This window comes from Accipiter gentilis, chromosome 19 (assembly GCF_929443795.1).
Source record: "Accipiter gentilis chromosome 19, bAccGen1.1, whole genome shotgun sequence".
NCBI classification, from domain to species: Eukaryota; Metazoa; Chordata; class Aves; order Accipitriformes; family Accipitridae; genus Astur; species Astur gentilis.
This window is the reverse complement of record NC_064898.1, coordinates 2224537-2240600: the sequence shown is the minus strand read 5'-3', so window position 1 is coordinate 2240600 and position 16064 is coordinate 2224537. Positions and strand designations below refer to the sequence as shown.

Here is a 16064-nt window from a genome sequence, read left to right as displayed (position 1 = left end):
CTTTCAAAAGATTAAATATTACCTACATTTTCCTGAGTATTTAGCATCCTTCCATTTAAGTGGTAAGCTCTTTTTCTGAGACTTTTTCCCTTCTACTCTGAAACTCTGCCAGATATATTCCTGATGTTTAACAATAATAATTCTTGTGCATGTGTACTTAAGAGAAAGAAAAAAAAGTTGCTGTTTATAAGAAGGCCTAAAGAATTTTTAAACTCCTATTTATAATATTTTTACCATCTTTTTCAATTGTCATTGCATTAGATGATTCTCAGGTTCATCGACGTCTTTATTCTCTATGTTGGTTTTTGCAGGTTTTAGTGTTATTGGTATTATTTGTTTAGTATTATTCTTAGTTTTCAGTATTTCTAGTTTTATTTCTGGGATTCTCTAGCATGCTCTCTGGAAAAACATAATGGAGCTTTGTGAGTTTTGTAACTAACAAAATCTTTTTTGTGTAGAGTAACTATACTAGTTATGCTAATTAAGGCTTTTGATATTTGTTTCTGTTCATGTACAAGGCTTTGTTGTCTTTTAGCCATTATAAGATGGGATGTGATTTTTGCATACCTGTCTCACCATCTTGATAAAACCAGGCAGTCACTGTTTCTTTTTCAAGTGCAGTCAGAAAAACCTTCACTCTAATGCAATTATTGTATCTGTTGCTATACCACTTCTGAACGGTATTTGCTCTTTTGTTGTTACAGAAGGCCTTTACTACTTAGATCTTCTGGCAAATAGGTTTATATTTTGGCTTGTACTTCTAAACTGTAATAAATATTGCATAAGGAATAATTTGTATTTTTTTATTTCAAGTTTTCTTTTACTTACAGGATTTTTTAATGGTCCAGACTTTCTGTTCTTCATATTACCTTAGGGAAATGCTTAATACTTTTCCAGTATACGTTTTTCTTATTTCTCAAAACGCAGTCATAATTCCACACTGTGAAAAGAATTGTTTTTCCTTTTTAAAATATGTTACATAAAAACAACCAGGACTAATTCTTGAAATTACAAATCATCAATTCCGTGCCTTTTCAATGCAGTTTCCCAGTATTACAAAGACTATGGATTCTGACATCCTTCCAGTTCTGTGACCCACCTCTTTTTCCAAACAACTTTTCCCCCTTCCCCCATGCCTGCAGGCTTATTCCTCTTCATTTACATATTCGAACTTAATCTCTTCCATCTGGCAGCCCATCCTTTGGGCTGCAGTCTGAGGATTTTATGGACATGTGTACTGCAACTCTCCACTGTTTGTACTTGCCTGTAGTGGCTGGAGCTGTAGGTGACGCTCAGCAAACTGCGTTTGTACCGGGGTTCACAGCCGTGGAGCTGCTGTCGTGGATGCTGACTGCCCACAGGGTGGACAAAGGCTTGGTGTTTAGGACAGCTAATATTCCTAAGAAAAAGAAAAAAACCCCTCCCCGTACACTTCATCGAAGCTGTGGCCGTAGGAGTTAACAGAAGATCTTTTCAAAAGTTGGCTTTAAGAAGTCCAAGCTGTAGAGATGTTGTGAAAAGGCAGGGAGGACTTTGCTCTGCGGGCTGGCTTGATTCCTCTACATTCTTTCGGTGGCAGAGCTACACAATTTCTCCTCTGAGAGGGTAATAGACTGGGCTACCTGAAATACTTTAGTCCGTCTCAGTAATCTTTGTCCCCAAATATATGGAAGGTGTGTCTGTGGTACGGTAGCAAGGAGTGTTATACAGAACTTGGTTCTGAGTTTGAGAGTAACCTGCCCTTGGGAGATTTCGAAGCTGTTTGCTCTAACTTATCAAAGTCCACCTTGGCTACCTGGGGTAGCATAACACTGCTTTGCTTTTCCATCCTATGCTGGCCTTTAACAAGATAAAATGCTGTTTGAAGTAGGAGAAAGTACCCAGCGAGCCACTAAGCAGATACCAATGAAGACAGTGGCAGTGAAACAGAATTTGTAATCCTTCAATAACTGTAGTGAAATAGGGCTCGTTCCATTAAAACAGGTATTTCTGTGTCTGTATTAACTATATGAAACGCTGCACACCTGAAATTTGGGATTAAGTTTGCAGTATGCACACCACTCCAAGTAAAATTTCTCTTAGTAACCCTGAAATATCACTAGTTCCATGCCAGCCCTCATTATGACAAGGATGAGAAAGGTTTATATTGGATTATATTACAGTCGGTAAGGAAATTATCTCGACAGTTGAACTCGCAGTGGGGACTTCTGTGGGTCATGTGTTTTAGGGTGAATTTCAAATAACTGTTCAGTTAAAGGCATACAGATGTATTTCTTTTTTTTTTTTTTGAAGTATGTAGAAGTAGCTCATGAATGATGCTATGAACTTTTAGTTCTTAAAAAAAATTCATCACAGTATGCTTAATATGCACTTTTTCATTGAAACAAGCCTGATTCTAAATGTCACTTAACTGGTATAAAATATGGGGGAATAAGAAATTACATGTAATCTAGTTGGCTGTGGAAATAAGGATTATTAATAATATACATTATTAAGAAAAGTAAAGCTTATTGAAATATTGTACTTGTCGCAGAAATAAATTACTAAAATGACTTGATTTCGTCAAGTCACTTCTAGGAAAAATGGGTTGTAGCAGAAAGAGATGTGGGCTACTTGCAGACGTGCTCTCTTCTAGGACTGACTTGTGCCTAGTACAGCATTAGATACTTTAGTTCTGCTTGATTTACAGCCATCATTTAGAACTACCCAATAGCTACCTAAATTCCTGAAAAATCTTAAAGCCTGAATGATATATTCAGGATTCGAATTTAAGTATTTCTCAAGTACTGTAATCTAAGGGCTAGACAACATAATACTGATTCAGTCCATCTCTGGACTTTTAAAGCAGGTTAAATTCTTAGTTTTAGGCTGGAGCTTGTGGCCACAGTCTTCGACTTTACCAGTATTTTTAATCTATTAAAAAAATGTGATAATATAACTTTTCAGGAAAATCCCACAGATTTATGTGTCTATAATGCGAGTGATGAAACTCAATCATTCAAAACATTCTGTAAGTATAGCCACCAGCTTTTCAGAAGTCTACTTTCTTGATAACAGTAGGGTAGGAGAAAGTATCTTGTCTTTTTATTAAAGGTGTTGCTCAAAGAGTCAAGGGTAGATCTGAGAGTAACTGGTTAAGATTCAGAAACCTTTTCTTTAGGGTTCAGATACCATCCTCCAGTATCCGGCAGTATGTAACAACATTGTGGGATAGACTCCAGCAGAAATCTCCAGGAAGAAACTTCAGTTGTGTTTTAAAAAGATGTATAATTTGTGATTAAGAATAAGGTTTGTTATTTCAAAATTTTTATTTTGCGCCATTATTACATATTTCAGACTGATCCCTGGTGTACTTGTAACCTTTTTTTGGATCCCCAAAACAGACTTTATCCTCTGAACAATTTCATCACTTCTTTACTTAGTGCTTCATTAACATAGTGACTTTAAAATCTGTTTTACTTTAAACTGAGAATATACAGTATCCTTCAGACTGATTAGTGAAATTAATGGATTACCAGATTAAACACAGAACAAATTAAAAATGTAAATTTTTTAGTCTTTAAATAGTTCTTAATTTCATAAAAAGTTCTTAATTCTTACATAGTTGTATCATTCCTATCAACCTAACAGTCTTCATTATTATTATTATTATTATTATTATTATGGAGACAAATGCCATTTCAGGGAACTCTTGTGTTTAAAAGAGTTTTCATTAATACCTTTCCTCCTGTTCCATCATGACTTTCTCTCAGGTGGAATTAAAAAGGGAAAGTTCCTTGCCTTTCCAAAAAAATCACTATGGTAAAAAAGCCTTTAGGATTATCTTTGATATCATCAGTTTAAAATAAAGACTTGGAGCACGCGAGGAGTCTTTAAACTTTGTCTGTTAAAGCATGGGGCAGTTGTCTGCCTGTTTTTGCATTCAGATCACAGAAGGGTCAAGGGGATTTAGCAGTCACAATAAAATTATTCAGTGCTCAGCGTAGGAGGAGAAATGATGGACTGATACTTCGGGCTAACATGACATCTGTGAGCAAAACCCGTACCATAGTACAAAACCGAAGTAGGCTATTTTACTTAGCAGAACATAACTGGCACTCAAGATATTTCTGTCTCGGAGCGTGCAGGCCAGGCCGTTAATGCGGCATCTTCCCACTGAGGGAGCTCAGAGTCGCTGCCTCACCTTTTCTATGCAAGATGCTCTGAATTGCTCTTGCTGAGGAAGCAGCTCCCGCTGAACTCTGAGGTTGGCTCCTCACCGCTTGTAGATCAGCAAGATGCCTGTTCTGCAAGGCAGCAGTGCAAGTAGGACCTTCGCACAGACTCAAGAAGTATAGTGAAAATGTCATTCAGAATGCCAAAAAACCTCAACGTTGGCTAAAAATGATGGTGTCCTGCTTCCAAAAATTTGGAAGTGGCTAGAAGGTTTGCTGCTACATCCACTCCCCTTGGTGCTGTGCCCTCCAGAACTGATCCAGGTCTCATGACAGCAGTTAGTAAAGTTGGGCAAGAACTCATGCAAGCATGAAAAAAAGTGATTAAGAAGTGGACTGTAAAAAGTAAAAAAGGTCTGTTCTACATTAGCATATTTCTGCATTTCCTCTGGAAATGGCTACCAGTGCGTAGCTTCTCAAAACAAAGGCAACACAGAAAACGGTGGCTGAAGTAACACCTAGAAAAATCCAGCAAAGATGTAACCCATCTTCTGAGCTGAAAACTTTTTTTTTTTTTTCTCATCTGCCTTTTGACCATACACCACCAGAGTTCTGCAGAAAGACTGCAAATAACTGGTTTAAAGCAGTGTTTCCCTAGTTATGGTCTGCAAAGTCATGGTCTGCAGAATCATTTTAAGTGTATAGTGTGTTCCACTATGAGTTTGATGATAAGGGTACATCCACAAACATTTTGGGTATTTGATAGTGATCCAAAAAGTTTTTGAAATGATGGCTTAAAATAACAGCTTTGCCTGAATACCTCGCAGCATACCTATAAAATTGATGTGGGAGATGTTTGTGTTGATAGGGTCAAGAAGTTGTCTGGGAGTGGAGCTGGTCATTTCTTTAGGACCAAAGTTGAATACCAGATGATTATATATGTGTATGTTTTGACTTGAATATAGATTAACAATGGCTTATACCATTCTACAGAACTTTAATATTGCTTTTGAATGTAAAAAGGCAATGTAACGCAAAGATGGCCATGGTTGTTAATGGCTTGTATTAGCTGGAAGCTATAAAATCATCCCAGTACTCTGTTAGTGCTGGAATAATAATTTACCAAGACAATTACCACATGGTGGAATTTTTTTGCTGCCCTAATTCAGTGTTATTAATAATGAATAAAATTGCAATTTTCTCAGGTTGCTAGGGGCAGTGGGGAATTATTTCAATGAATATTTCAGCACATTAGTTTAATCATAGTTCCACAAAATTCAAGTGGGCAATATTTTATACTTCTAAGTTCAGTCTGCTAAGGGACCATAGTCATTAAATTGCAAACTATTTGCACTGAGGTCCATTCTATGATTTACAAGCCTTGTTAAAAACACTGTAAAAGAAAGCAAGCTGTGCCATTAATACTTGTAATTTGATGCTGCATTTGTTAATGGGCTCAGTGTGATTAATGTTTTTAGCAGCAGGCAGAACATTTTGAGACAGGCAGTGCTGAGGTCTATAATATATAAATGCACGTAAAGAAACATTAGAATATTGTAAGTTTTAATAGTATATGTTTTTACAAGATTGTATTCCTGAAATAGAAAAGCAGCAGTGAAATTATACTATAATGTACGTAAATACAGTTGAAGCTGTGGTAGGTGCTGATGTGTGTGTTCTTTATTTCATAGCCAACTGCACGACTTCTGGCGCTTGGATTACTGGGAAGACGATTTGCGCCGGCGGAGGCGATTTGTTCGCAATGCTTTTGGGTCTACTCATTCTGATGCTCTCCTAAAAGCTGCTGTGGAATATGGTCAGTACTAACTCCTGCTTAAAAATGTAGCTGATGATGTTTTCTTGATGTCCATGAATCCCTGAGAATTGTGTCCCTTCTTTTCTAAAGACAGTGCTGAGAATTCTAGGACAACGTTTTCTTAGAAAAGGAATTCTTTCAATTCTTACACTTTAATGAACCAGAAGACTTGAGCTTGTGGGCCGCTAAATTCTCTGATCCCCAAGGGATTCACATTATACCTCTCTAGCATCCCCAGACACTAATTTTGAGACACTGGTAAGAGTGACTTGAACTTGTCTCTCCAGAGTGACAGAACAAAACTGTTAGGCCATCAAACTAATGTGTCGTAATAGTTTCATTGCAGACCTTTCATGAATGAGGAATTAACTGGTTTTAAAAAATATCAGAAGTTTTATCCTGGCGTGCATCATCTCAGCCAAAAGTATTTTTTTTCCTGCAAATCATGAAATACGTGAGAACTCATTTAATTATTTTAAGGATACTTGTGATTTGAACAGTGAACTGACTACATAGGAGCTTCAGTCTCGGAACTTAAGGTTTAGATGCTGTTTGATTTTCATGGAGAGGTAGCCAGAGTATAAAAGAGGAAGGAGGAACATGCTTACAAATTCCCTTATATCATCTAAAAGTTTCATATGTTTAGTGACTTCTGTACAGTAGACTCAACCTGAGTACTCCAAAAGTCTAAAGCAAATTTATTTCTCAGGTTTAAGCTGGGGTACCTCTCTAACATTTCAAAGACAGGAATTTTTTAATGAATACTATGATTTTTTCTGTCTTTTTTTTTTTTTTTTTAGTCTATAGTACTGAAAAAAAGGAATCCTGGGGTTCTTTAGCATTTAGGAGTAAAAAATGGAAGTAATTATGCACAAAGCAAGTTGAACCTTTCAGCTGGTGTGTAGCCAAAGGCTAATGTTGCCAGAAGTTCTGAATATGATAGATATAAAGCTAACTCTGTGTGACCCACACATTTCACCAGGTTGTTGAGGCAAGTAGCTGGGATTCAAACAAGGTTAGACATATAAATGAATATCTGTGTGTGCAGTTATACTAGCTAGTGTAATTTAATACTTATTTAAATGTGAGGGCTATCATGTGCAGGACTTTAGGTCATAAACTGTTCATAAGTTGGGCTAGGGAAGACATTTCCCCCAGCAGTATATAGTATTGCGTATTTGACAAAAGCTTATTTTCTCCACATTCTTCAAAAACATCAAAACAGAGATTTTATGAGAGGCAGATGCAAAACTGTGCTAATTGCTGTGTTGCTTTTGTAAGGCAAATAATCATCAAAACCGTGGGCTTTGTGCGTTATAGGGGCCTAAGAACCCTTAAAACTATTCTTATTGATTAATAATTTTGGATATTGAACTAGCATTAAAACAGGAAGAAATCTGATTTATGAGCTATTACAAAGTTTTAAGCCTTGATATTATCCTGTTTTTAAAATAACAGGAGCTTTCCAGTTACTTAGATGGACTTCATTTCATGCCTTTATAGCAGGAATGTTGTATCTTTGGGATAAGACTGTACTCAGAGGATGCTGGAAATGGTTTGGGGCTTTTTTTATGAGAACTGTAATACAAGTTGCACTTAAACAGTTTCAGCATGTTGCAAAGATTGCTTCCATTTATGTAGTTTCTGTGTTCCAGTGTTTTAGTGCAGGTGACAGCTGCCTGGTGGTAGAGCTAGCCTGCAAGACAAAGCTACGACCAAAAGAAACAGAAAAACTGAAGTAGTTATAGTTTCATATTGGATTGTTTATGTATAATTTCACGCTACTCACCTGTTAGTGCATTCAACATACAGAAAGATTAAAGCTCAGGTGTGTTTAGAGGTGGTACGCATCAAACTCAGTGGCTGCATAAAAATTACAATAGACTGCAGAATTAAAATAAATAATTCAAACTTTTCACATATGTATTAAAATTAGCATATGGAATTTTAAACCAGCGTGCATTAAACTTATAATTCACAGATTCTATCTAGATGTACTTACTTTTCAGAGGCTTAAGCCTTTGGAGTTTAATATTGAAACTTTTAACTGACCTTTCTCTGTAAGAAAACATCCTTAACACTGATGTTATTTTTATGCCTCTTGGTGTTACTAATGAGTTGAATAATTTATGAGGTTGTCATGTGAAAAGGATTTGGTGCAGTTTGATGTACTTTTAGCCTCTGGTGTTGGAATGTGATTAATAAAGAGCTGGAGGCAGATTTTTCTCCATAGGGCTTAACTTTCACTCTGTTTTTTTTTTATTAGCTTTGTTTTGATAATTTTGTTTGGAACAGTTTGATTGTAAAATGCCCCTAGCTTCTAAAACTAAGCATGATATCGCACTACAGAAAGAATTTAAAGCATTTTTAAAAAATCATACTACATAGTTTTCCAGTAACAGATTTTTTCCTGACCTCAGATACTTTGTGAGAAATAAACTATTCATCAAAGCAAAATTTGTTGGGCTTTTATTATATTAACAGCAATTTTTCATCTTGACTGATACCTCTAGTACAAGTAAAGCTATTTTGAGCATCAGTAAAATAGTGGAAACATCTTACAAGTTTTTGTTATCTACATTGACTGTCAGTTATCATTTAGGATTTTGTGCATAAATATTGCAGTGGAGGAATGTTTAGGCAAAGCCTAAGTCAGCAAGCTCCTCAGTGTCTACGATCAAAGGCATCAACTTAAATAGGTCTGATCAGGCATTGCAGAAGAGGGCAGGCAGTTTCAGCTGAGCAAAAATCACAGAGCAAAGATGACAAAATTAATCAGTCATTTCTTTGGCAGTAAATAATAAGATATGCTGAGGATTGCAGATGAGAGAATTTCCAGATTCCTTGGAGATGTGCCTGCTTAACACCTGATATATCTAAGCTTGTGCAGCCATCAAGATATGACCTTGGTAAATAAAAAAGTTCTCTACAGCTACTCTAGTATTAAATCAGAGTTGACGTTGGATGTATGGATACTGTAATTATATAGCACTTGCAGTCATCAAGGAATAGAAGAGACTTGGAAATGAAAACTATGTCTGTGATCTACATGTTTGTTTCAGAGAAGAAACAACAAATGTTAAATTCTACCTTGAAGAGCTAAAAAACCAAACGTGTTAATTTTGGCTGATAAGTGACTTCTTCCTGTAGATAACATTATATATTATCTACTACTGGGAAATAGTATTCTCTCAAAAAAATTTCTGCTACGAGGCAAGTGGGTGAAGCTTCTATTTAACTACCGTCTGTTAGTCAGCCGTTGTATGCATGTTCAGATGTCTTGTTTTGACAAAATATAATATGCATACATATATGTATGTGTGTGTGCATATATGTACATATATATATGTATATACACATGTTCGAAGTACCTGGCAAGTAAAAAATATTGCAATGAGAAATTATAACATATTTCTATGGGTATATACAACTGTGTGAAAAATTATTCCTATGGCTATATACTTAGCTGTTCTTTGAGACTGTAGGTATGTCAGAGTCATAACAGCATTTAAAGGAGATGGACTGGAGAATTTTTTCCTTTCGGATTAGTCTCCTCCATTTCTAAGTTTTTGATATTAGGCACTGGATTTGTTTGTAATCTGTTAAAATGACTTTCATATCTGGATTTAAAATTCAAGCATAATCGGTTCAGCACTGTATCTGCTGTGCCTTTTTGTTTTAGTTAAATTCTTACTTGAACAGAAATATGGATTCATTTCTCCCTTTTGTGAAGCTGAAGGGATACTACTTACTGCAATGTCAAAGTGCAAGCTATAACGGGATTTTGAGCTACCTGGAAACTTTTAGTAGAGTTTTAATTTTATAGCGTCGATGGATTTTAAACAGTTCTTGTTTTAAGTTTAGATGGAGTTTCAATGTAATTGAGTAAATTGTGGACTGAAAAGAAAGGAAAAAAAAATTGTATAAAATATTATAAACTCTACTTCTCTCCCCCAAATTTTACTACCAATAAATGCATGAAATATGCAGATATGACCCAATTCACAGTGATTCTGTACATGTGGTGAAAGAACTGTCTCTTCCAGTTAATCACCTTAACAGTTTACAGTCACTGGAGATTAGTACAGATGAGACATTACTGTACTATCCTGCCAGTGAGGCAGAATACTGCTCCACAGAGGTCATCTTAAGAGCAAAATAGTTAATTTGTTAAGCTTTGGTCCTTCAGTCTTTAAAGATTGTGGTCCACAAACCATTTGCACGTAGAGGGGGTCCAAGAAAGGCCGCATTTTCTAGTCTGCACTGGAGGAAATGAGCGTGAACAACTCAGTGCCCATGTTCTAAACATACATATGTAAGCTGGGGAAATAGTTCTAGTGTTTGTGCTCAAGAATATTTTGCCTGTTAAGCCGATTATCGTGACAGATCCTGAATGCTTAGAATGAAAAAGGAAAAAAAAAAAAAAAAAAAAAATTTAAAAAAAAGGCCTTCATAAGGTAATACATTCAGGTTTTGAAACAAAGCTACAGATATGTCTTATGTGCAGTATGGCAGTTGCTTTTGAACATGCATATTTTAAGTTACTCATTCCATTATGTATTTGGACATCTAATTAGCAACCTTATTTCAAGAGTGGTTCTAGCTGAAGCAGACCATATATGGCTCCTTCTGGGACTTGTCATTAGTTTCAGCAAATGCTGTGTGTGCTCATCATCAGAAACACAGTTTTGTTACAGAAACAATTAAAAAGCATCAGGTTTTGAAATCTGAAATGTTCAAATCTGAAATCTACTTTTATGAAAGCAGCTGGATTTTGATAGACTTCCACAGAATTGCAGGCAGGATTCCTTCAGGCTGCTGAAGGACTTGCATTCCCAGAACATTTAGCTTCAAGCAAGCTCTACCTTAAAGAAAAGGCTGTGTGGGTTCCCTGCTACGAAAGTGGGAGTCTGAAATCAATGGGAACCCCTGTTCAAACCAGGGACTGTCTGCATAACAGGGATTCTGGGTACCCATGGATCCTAAAGGAAGATTCAATTTTTGAGGGTCCTCAATGTTAAAGAAAAATCTACCAAGATGAACTTTCAGTAAATGTAGCTCTAGAGCAGCCCCTCAGCGCTGAGAAGTCCAGAGCAGTTGATTCCCACAGCTCCTGACTCCCATGTCCTGAAGGGCTGGGCTCCCACCTTCTGCAGCCAGTGTCAGAACAAGATTGAGGGAGGAGACTCCAGAGAAACCGGGAAGGAGCTGGTTTCATCTGGCATGCACCAAATGTTGCTCCAGAAAGCTGAGTCAGCCTTTTAGAAACAAACTTAGCTTGACAATTTCAGATGAGAAGACATTTGTAGAAATCGGGATGTCCCATGAACTGGAGATGCTCAATTTCACCATCTCTGTTCAGAAGCTTTGCTGTAAAATCAAATGCCTTTTTCTAGGAAGTCTGAATTCCCACCTAAAAGTTAGTCTTCATTTCCAAATATCCTGCATTTTGGGTTCTACGCTTTGATATATTAGGTTGTTGACACTGACATTGCTAGCAACCTAGAGGTGGTTTTTGCTGGTGAAAATACCACCATTGTTTACATTGCATCCAAGACTGTCTGTCAAGGTTACTGCGTAAATTGTATATTCCTAAAAACATTAATATACTTTTTCTTAGGTTCATAAAGTCCTCTGACTTCATTATCTTCACCCTATCTTTTGTCTGTACTTATTGAAAATGCCTACCATATTTCCAGAACAGTTTCAACAACATTAATTTTAGAACTATGTTTAAGCAAGCAGTATTTTTCAGTAACTAATGCAAAACTGAAAGCAAGTTGAAGACAACTGATACTGGATCATCACTTATCAGTTTTGCTAGCAGGCCTGCTAGATGCGTAAAAACCAGTTACTTTTGTAGGTGTGTCTGCAGTGAGAGTGTTCTATATGTACCATATAAGGGATTAAAGACCAAATTATGCTTTCAGTTTTGTCTATGAAATATTGCTTTCTATACTGTATCTATATGAACAGCTTTGCTGTCAGGGTTGAGTTTGTAGATCTTTTTTGTAGGCTTCTTTTACTTCTTTTAACTGATCCAGATATTCTTTAGATATTCCTTGTTTAGCCCAGGGGAGAGAAGGCTCAAGGGGGCCTTACAGTTGTGTATAAATACCTGTTGGGAGGGAATGAAGAAGATGGTGTCAGACTCTTCCCAGTGGTGCCCAGTGACAGGACAAGAGGCAACAGGCACAAACTGAAATACAGAACATTCTATTTCAAGACAAGTAAAAACTTTTTTTTTTTACTGTAATGGTGCTCAAACAATGGAACAGGCTGTCCAGAGAGGTTGTGCAGTCTCCATCCTTGGAAGTAGTGAAAACCCAGCTTGCCAAGGTCCTGGGCAGCCTGGTTTTTAACTGACCCTGCTTTGGGCAGTGGGTTGGACTAGACAATCTCCAGCCTCAAGGATTCTGTGATTCTCATAATGGAGCCAGAGCTTAAAGTAGATGGTTGCCAGAACTTAGTCTTCAGTAATATTTTTAAAACCCTAGATTACTTATATCTCAATGTTCAAGACTGACCTTCTTATGTAATTTCAATTTGATTGATACTGGAAATGCAAGTCTTGGCAACATGTTACTTTAATCTTCATAAAACTTTTTAAAGAAATGCAGATTTACATATCACAGAATTAAAGAATGGCTGAGGCTGGAAGGGACCTGCTCAAGCAAGGCTACCTAGAGCCGGCTGCCCAGGACCATCTCCAGACAGCTTCTGAATATCTCCAAGGATGGTGACTCCACAGCCTCCCTGGGCAACCTGTGCCAGTGACCGGTCAACATCAGAGTCAAAAAATGTTTCCTGATGTTCAGAGGGAACCTCCTCTGTTTCAGTTTTTGCCCGTTGCCTCTGGTCCTGTCACTGAAAGGAGTCCGGCTCCGTCCTCTTTCACCCCCTCTTCAGGTACGTGGGTACTTTGATCAGATCCCCCCGAGCCTTCTCTTCTCCAGCCTGAACAGTCCCAGCTCTCTCAGCCTCTCCTTGTATGTCAGATGCTCCCGCCCCTTAATCACCATAGTGGCTGTGCACTGGACTCCCCCCAGTATGGCCATCTCTCTCCTGGACTGGGGAGCCCAGAACTGGAGCAGCTCTCCAGGTGCGGCCTCACCAGCGCTGAGCAGAGGAGAAGGATCACCTCCCTCGACCTGCTGGCAACGCTTTGCCAAATGCAGCCCAGGATACCAGTCGCCTTCGCGGCAGGGACGCGTTGCTGGCTCGTCTTCAACTTGGTGTCCCCCCGGACCCCCAGGTCCTTTTTTGCAGAGCTGCTTTCCAGCTGGGTGGCCCCCAGCATGTCCTGGTGCCTGGGACTGTTCCTCCAGGTGCAGGACTTTGCGCTTCTTGTTCAACTTCACGTTGACGTGTTCCTATCAGCCCGTTTCTCCAGCCTGTTGAGGTCCCTCTGGATGGCGGCACAACCCTCTGGCATATCAGCCGCTCCTCCCGGTTTCATGTCAGGTGCAAACTTGCTGAGGGTACACTCTGCCCCATCATCCAGATCGTTAATGAAGGTGTTGAACAGGTATGCATCATCGTAAAACACTGCTAATGTCAATTTGCTCATGGATATTATAATACTTATTATTACTGAAATTGAGTTTGTTGTGACTACATGAGCCACAAAAATGTTTTTCGTAGTCTTTGTTTGTTTACATAGTTAATGCACTATCCTGAAAAATAGTAACACACCCAGTATCATAAAATACATTGCTCTGGGGAAATGCAGGTGATGACCCTTATCTAAGATAACTTCCCAAACTAATATTTATTTAAGTAATGTCTTAAGTATGAATACAGAAAAGAAACTAAAGAACAGAAGCCCTTAACTAAAAAGAAACCCTGTTCCCCCACCCCATTCGTGCACACTTCATTTTAGTCTGTAGGTAAACACAAGTTGACAATTAATTGTGAGCAGTTTTAAGAAATAGCATCCACTTTATGGACAGAAAACACATGTATGTTACTTGATATTCAGTGGTGAGCATTTTAAGAATATGTATGCAGTCATTAAATTAATCCATAACAATGCTTCCATGTGTCATCAAGTAAGTCCTCTTTGTTCTTTGGCCTAAATGTGATCATGCTGCCATGTGAGACAAGCATGTAAACCATAACCTAAAATAATCCTCCTGTTACACAACTTCCTTTCAGTATATGAACTAACTTCCACATTGATTGTGAAATCTCTAACATACTCTGAATGAGTTTACATCTGAATTGTGTGCCTGAAGGAGTTGTGAAAATCTGTGAATTTTTTTAAGCATAGCAATTTAAGATTTGCATCTACAGCCTTATAATTGTAGCCCAACAGTGCCATCCACTGCTTCTCCAAATAAAGTTCCAAATATTTCATCCTCATAGGGCTTTAGGGAAAATATAATGTGATAGTTGTGTCCTCTTAATATTTTACAGGGTAAATGTCAGATACGGATGAAAATGAAATTTTTTTAAAGACAGTCCAGGAATAAGAGCATAAGAGCTTACATTAGGGATTACTAGAAGGATCTGCAAAGCAAAATCCTAATTGTGAGAATAATTACATCTCAAATAGTAGATTTAACCTGGTCTTCTTTCTAGTATTTCTTACCCCACCCCCCATGATAAATATATTCTCATTAAATATACCTACTATTATGATGATCCTCATTCTTATAACCCACTGTAATGTAATGTAGTGAAAGACACCTTGAAGGTGTAAGCTGTAATGGAATTTGCTTAGGTAGAGTACTGAACCCTGTTGTGCTGAATTGTTTTGAACACTCAGCATCTGAGCTTCTGCTGTCTGACTAAGTGATGGAAATGAGTTGCAATTGCATCCTAACGGTCCTTTGCAGTCTCTAAATGCCTGCTCCCTGTTATATGCCATTTCTAGCACAGGAATTTTCATAGCAGCTTTATAGTAAGTTGTAGGTACAGATTCATGAAATAATACTCAATTTTTTCTAGTGATTTCCTCAAATCTTGAATGTCAGACTCTCTATCGTGACTCTAATTCAAGCTTTTCACAGAGCCAAATAGGATGTGAAAACTTTTGGTTTTTTCCCTCAAAACCTTTGTGTTGGATTTCAGATGCCTTTCCTCTGGGATTATCAGGTTATGAGGCATGATCTGGATTTTAGCTGTCGTTATGGGTCTGAGCTAATAGATTTTACGGCAGAGCTTTCTGGCTTTTTACCAGCAGTTAACATAACTGCTTCTGTTTCTCACTTCTTCATCTGAAAGCGTATGACTCCGCAATGTTCTTGAAGTAGCCAGATTGGCCTGCAAAACCATTTCTAAGACCTAAAACTTGCAACCATTGCCACCAGTCTTAGAATTCTAGCTGCATTTTTCTCCCTTCCACCATTATGTTTTCATGTGAAAAGAATACACGGTATCTGTCTGTTCTGCCAAATGAAAGTCATTTACTTACCTAACTCAGAAAACTACCATGAAGTGAAATGTTTTCAGAACCATGTGAAGGGTGTATTTGTTCTGTTAATTCAGTTCTGTTGCTAATTGACAAAGAAATAGAAGTTATTGACCCATGTATATTTGGCGCATCTCATAGAAACATTTCGGAAGAACATTGTGTCAGTGAAAGTCTAATAATAGTCCTTCAGGACAGCTTTCACAGCTGGCTGAGTGTAGCTCTTGGGACTCAGGTTTTACCATGTGCTTTTCTTACCTCCTATTTTCTATGCTTTAAAACTCCATATTAAGGAGTAACAGCACTTCAAATCTTCTTCGGCTATAGCTAAAAGCACAAAATATTCTAGTTTTAAATTTTCTCCACTCTTATTCTTGATGTCTTCTTGACTGGAGGACTCCGTTCTCCACTTTGTATAGGAGTAAGTGGAAATACGTGTCATTTGTTAAGGGGAAAAGGTGTTTAATAACACCAATAACTGAATAAAGAATCCAAAGACCCATTTGGACCAAATGGGTCTAAAAATGCAAGGTGAAGTTCCACTTGTGCCTGTACAGAGGAAGGTGTTTTCTGAAGACGAGGACAGGACAGCCTGCCAAGCGCATGGCTGGAATGGCGAGCCATTACTTCAGCAGTGCTGCAACCATTGCAGCCTGGAACTGGGAGATCGTAGTAGAGA

The 16064-nt window shown here is 37.8% G+C and overlaps 1 protein-coding gene across 6 annotated transcripts in view; it reads left to right on the top strand.

The window, feature by feature from the left end:
• The window catches only part of NBEA (neurobeachin), a 509146-nt gene that overhangs the window by 308494 nt on the left and 184588 nt on the right, over nt 1–16064 (top strand). For all 6 annotated transcript variants that reach the window (XM_049822909.1, XM_049822905.1, XM_049822906.1 and 3 more), the window contains one exon: nt 5846–5970. In XM_049822909.1, the coding sequence (XP_049678866.1) occupies nt 5846–5970 (125 nt within the window). The remainder of the gene's footprint in view (nt 1–5845; nt 5971–16064) is intronic.